This window comes from Anoplophora glabripennis, unplaced genomic scaffold (assembly GCF_000390285.2).
Source record: "Anoplophora glabripennis isolate ALB-LARVAE unplaced genomic scaffold, Agla_2.0 scaffold6019, whole genome shotgun sequence".
Classification (NCBI taxonomy): Eukaryota; Metazoa; Arthropoda; class Insecta; order Coleoptera; family Cerambycidae; genus Anoplophora; species Anoplophora glabripennis.
Window position 1 is genome coordinate 1 of NW_019422098.1, and position 4,291 is coordinate 4,291.

At 33.5% G+C, this 4,291-nt stretch overlaps 3 protein-coding genes across 3 annotated transcripts; all 3 read left to right on the forward strand.

Annotated features, from left to right (window-relative positions):
- Nucleotides 1-298: 298 nt before the first annotated feature.
- Nucleotides 299-1,432, forward strand: LOC108905044 (p53 and DNA damage-regulated protein 1-like). Its single transcript, XM_018707815.2, has 2 exons — nt 299-859; nt 912-1,432. The coding sequence occupies exons 1-2, from the start codon at nt 619-621 to the stop codon at nt 1,079-1,081; spliced, it is 411 nt and encodes a 136-aa protein (XP_018563331.2). The 5' UTR covers nt 299-618; the 3' UTR covers nt 1,082-1,432.
- A 56-nt stretch (nt 1,433-1,488) lies between these two features.
- LOC111692992 (bis(5'-nucleosyl)-tetraphosphatase [asymmetrical]-like) lies at nt 1,489-2,152 on the forward strand. The gene is made up of 2 exons (XM_023457132.1): nt 1,489-1,713; nt 1,789-2,152. The coding sequence occupies exons 1-2, from the start codon at nt 1,602-1,604 to the stop codon at nt 2,106-2,108; spliced, it is 432 nt and encodes a 143-aa protein (XP_023312900.1). The 5' UTR covers nt 1,489-1,601; the 3' UTR covers nt 2,109-2,152.
- A 411-nt stretch (nt 2,153-2,563) lies between these two features.
- LOC108916700 (charged multivesicular body protein 4c) lies at nt 2,564-3,602 on the forward strand (the record flags this gene model as incomplete). The annotated part of the gene is made up of 3 exons (XM_018722997.2): nt 2,564-2,876; nt 2,976-3,153; nt 3,355-3,602. Coding segments are annotated over exons 1-3 (607 nt in total), but the record flags the coding sequence as incomplete, so codon positions are not given.
- Between the last annotated feature and the right edge of the window lie 689 nt (nt 3,603-4,291).

Below are 4,291 nucleotides of genomic sequence, written 5' to 3' on the forward strand. Positions count from 1 at the left end.
GGGTAGACGACGGATGGGGCCCACCTACGAAGGCTGTCCAGGCCTACACGAGATGAGGCAGGATAAAAAGAGATAATCCCCCTCGATCCCAAATCATTGAGGCCAATTTCTAGCCATGGAATAATGGCGCGCATTCTGGATCTCTCTAGTATTTACAAAACATGTGACCGTCGAGCATAGGCAACCAACAATTTACGCATGGAGACTATTCTCCATGAATTTACGGTTGGTTATATCAAACGAAAATCCCTAAACTTCACCCCACGTCTTGTTTAAAAAAACCTAACCTAATCTGTCAGTCCTGTTACCTGTCAGTCACTATATAATGTTTTGTGTTGCTACCAGTGTCTCTGGACTGCGTGACAACTCAGTTTAATTTTTTTTTATGAAGTATTAAGAAAAGCGCATATACAGAGAACCTCGAAGCAAAGTGGAATTAAATGTCTACTCTAGTCAGTATTTTTTTTTCACGTTTCAGACACTGTACATGTGTTACGACTGTTCGTTCACAAGAAAATCAACTTTATGACTAGATGTTTCCATTATCTTTAAAATGATCAAATTTTACTAATTGGATTACTCCAAAATAATTCTAGTATATTATATCGGTAGCCGAATATGGCAGCTTTACAAGATTTACAAACACAAAAATCATACAAGTACCTACATGAAGTTGAAACTCTTGCCCAAGAAATTTTAACTGCCAAAGAAACTAAAATGCAGATAGCAAATGCCCAAAATAAGTTCAGAGAGGCATTACGAGCTATAGAAAGTACTGAAGAGAGAAGAACGTGGATCCAAATGGGAACTGTTTATATCGAAAGGCCTTCATCCGAATGTAAAAATATTTTAAGAAGTGGTTAGTACAACAGTAAATGTTTTTGATCTTAAAAAAACTGTTTATATTTTAGAGATTGCCAAAGCAGAAGAGGATCTTGATAATTTGCACAAAAAGATAAAGGAAATGGTTTATAAGCTCCGGGATCTTGAACATGAACCTCGATTAGAAGGTTTTACGTTGAAACCTATATCTGTTGCTGAAGCAAAAGCACTTCATAAGGGGTTTGGATTGATAGACTGAAAGCTAGAATGGTTTACGTGTAACTAGAGCACTTTAGAGAAAATACAACCATTTTTCTTAAGCATGGTTTTAAAAAGGCACCATTGATAAATCGAAAGAAGTGTGCATGAGAAAGCGGAGAAGATATTGTACTTATAACAAAATAAAAAATTACCTTTAAATATTTCATGAAAATTAGTGTTTTTATTATTTTATCTCTTATATGAGGTATTATCTGAGTTCTAACAACAGATTAGTATTACTCACGTCAATTAAATTTTGAGTTGGGAGATAACATTCCTGGATGTTTAGTAGATAATATAAATAACTAATTCTATTTTGGCAACACTGCAATAAATTGTAGAAGAATTATTTATTGTTTTTTTTAGCAGTCTAGATAATATACAATGCATTTTGTATTATAAAAAATATATGTTTTATTTACATGCAATACATAACCTTAAAATGAATACCTTGCACAACAATATTGATTTGTATAAAAGTATCAGCTATAATTGACAAATGGTTTTTATTGTATACAATGCCTAGGAAAACTGCCGCAGGCTTTGTTATATTCCGTAGAATTTGCGGAAAAATAGAATATCTATTATTACAAACGTCATACGGTATACATCACTGGACACCACCAAAAGGTAAGTAGTGTATCTATCTAATCTACGCACTGTATTATAGGAGACAATTTTGAATTGCTAAATGGGAATTTTAAGGACATGTGGATCCAGGAGAAACAGAAATGATAACGGCTCTCCGTGAAACTCAAGAGGAATCAGGACTCTTAAAGGGTGATATCAAAATATATGAAAATTGCAAAAAAGTTTTGAATTATGAAGTTAGTGGTGTTCCAAAGATTGTGATATATTGGTTGGCTGAATTAATAAATCCAAATGCCAAAGTTAAATTATCAGATGAACATCAAGACTACAAGTGGTTGAATATCGAGGAAGCATGCAAATATTCTGAATATAAAGATATGCAGGAAGTTTTGGCAGAATTTGATAGCTTCATCAATAAGGAGTGTGTTTCCTGAATTTATTGCATTTTTTATTTGTATTATAAATTTGCATAAGAAAANATTTTTATTGTATTTTTCGGTAATCAATTGTGTATAGATAATAAAACGGCGTCAACATTCCTTTTTTTTTGATTCCTGATTTCCTGATGTAATCTAAATTTCTCATACCTTGGCTACGGCTATTGCAGGTTCATTCCTAGATTAGAGACATAAAACATATAATAGAGGTTCATTATTGGTTGTATAATAATAATAATATAATCAAGATGTAGGTTGTTTGTAGGTTCATTAGCATATTTCTTTAAAATTGCAACGCAAAAAGAATTTCGACTTTACGTCTGTTCTATAAGGATTAAGCAATCTATTTAGCAAGAAATTAATTCATGGAATTGAAATAAATATAGGTTATTTTTTGTTGCCCGTTAAAAAAAGACGTGACTCAGACAGGTTGTACTTGGCAACATAGCAAAAATCCTGACATCTGCAGGGCTCGGTTAAGAACAGCTGTCAAATTTGTTGTCATTGGAAAACTCATTATTTTTTTTGGTGACTAATAGCAATAGCGTAGTGTTCTAGTGAATTGTACTAATAACAAAAAAAAAATGAGTTTTTTCGGAAAACTTTTTGGTGGCAAAAAAGAGGATGAGGGGCCCACCACTGGAGAAGCTATACAGAAGCTTAGGGAAACAGAAGATATGTTGCTGAAAAAGCAAGATTTTCTGGAAAAGAAGATAGATGAGTACATGTTACTAGCTAAGAAAAATGCCTCTAAAAACAAAAGGGGTAAGTAATACAGGCTAAAAATTGTTTCCCTATCACAATTTGTCGAGTTTGTGACATAAAACAAATCGAGTCTTTGGTATACCAATCATGTGGTTTTAGTTGCGCTTCAAGCCCTTAAAAAGAAGAAAAGGCTAGAAAAAAATTTGCAACAAATAGATGGAACGCTTACGACGATCGAGATGCAAAGAGAAGCTCTAGAAGGAGCTAACACAAATACGGCCGTATTAAACTCTATGAAAAATGCTGCAGAAGCACTGAAAACAGCTCACAAAGACTTGTATGTAGTTCTAAAGTTATCAAAATCAATGTTATTTTATAAAAATTTTGAATACGAAATTGTCTATAACCTCCATATTAAATCAAAGTTAAAACTCTTATCTGTTTAACTATAAAAATTATGACCAGAAAGTAAGATTAGATTAAGATAAACATTATTTAAATGATGGGAGATGATGGTGTTCACTGATGTATATTTTAGGGATGTGGATAACGTTCACGATATCATGGATGATATTGCTGAACAGCACGACTTAGCTAACGAAATTTCAAATGCAATAAGCAACCCTGTAGGATTTGCTGACGATTTAGATGAAGAAGAACTGGAAAAGGAGTTGGAAGAGCTGGAACAGGAAGGTCTGGAAGAAGATTTGCTTAAAGTGCCTGGCCCTACAGAACTGCCAGCCGTGCCAACAGGAGCTATCGCCAAACCAGTCAAGCCAACGGCTAGTGAGTATATTCAGTATAATTACGTATTGCATCGTGAGTTACTTGTTCCATTTGAAGAAATGTTTTAACGAATCATCACTCGTCATGCATTTATAATTACATAGAATGTTTAGGTGAAATTATTGTGGTAGTAATGGAAAAAATTAATTATGTAAAAATGTATGTGCATTATTTAGCTTACGTCTAAAAATGTACATTCTTTAAGGCTATTTACGGAGATTAGAATGTATAAGTACATATAATTTCTACATTTATTTATGGACATATTTGGAAAAAACTTTGGCTATTGGCAGAAATATGTTATGTCCACTTTAGATCCTGTAAAAATTTTCATAATGCCAAGAGTTTTCTTAAAAAAAGTTAAAAATTAAAATTTTGTTACTTGATCAACAATGCATTGTGACATCATTAAGTGCGACCAAGATCGGAAGCTGTTTCTCATCTGTCTGCTGTCTAGTCTACAATTTCGATGAATACGAGACAGAACTTATTCTAAAAAAACACGTATATGGGGAGCCCCAAAGAAAAAGGAACACTGGCTGTCTCTAGATTCTTGTTACTTAGTATTCTTATACTGTCGGGCCCTCCTATCTCTGTCATTCTTCTTGATTCTCGATCACAGTAAATGGTGTCACGAATGAAAGCGGCAGCAAACACCCATTTAAAACGTTTATTTTGCACGCCAAACT

Coding starts and splice junctions, on each gene's coding strand:
- LOC108905044 (XM_018707815.2), top strand. CDS start 619: ATGGCAGCTTTACAAGATTTACAAACACAAAAATCATACAAGTACCTA. Junction 860..911: donor TAAAAATATTTTAAGAAGTG/GTTAGTACAACA, acceptor TTTATATTTTAG/AGATTGCCAAAGCAGAAGAG.
- LOC111692992 (XM_023457132.1), top strand. CDS start 1,602: ATGCCTAGGAAAACTGCCGCAGGCTTTGTTATATTCCGTAGAATTTGC. Junction 1,714..1,788: donor TCACTGGACACCACCAAAAG/GTAAGTAGTGTA, acceptor GGGAATTTTAAG/GACATGTGGATCCAGGAGAA.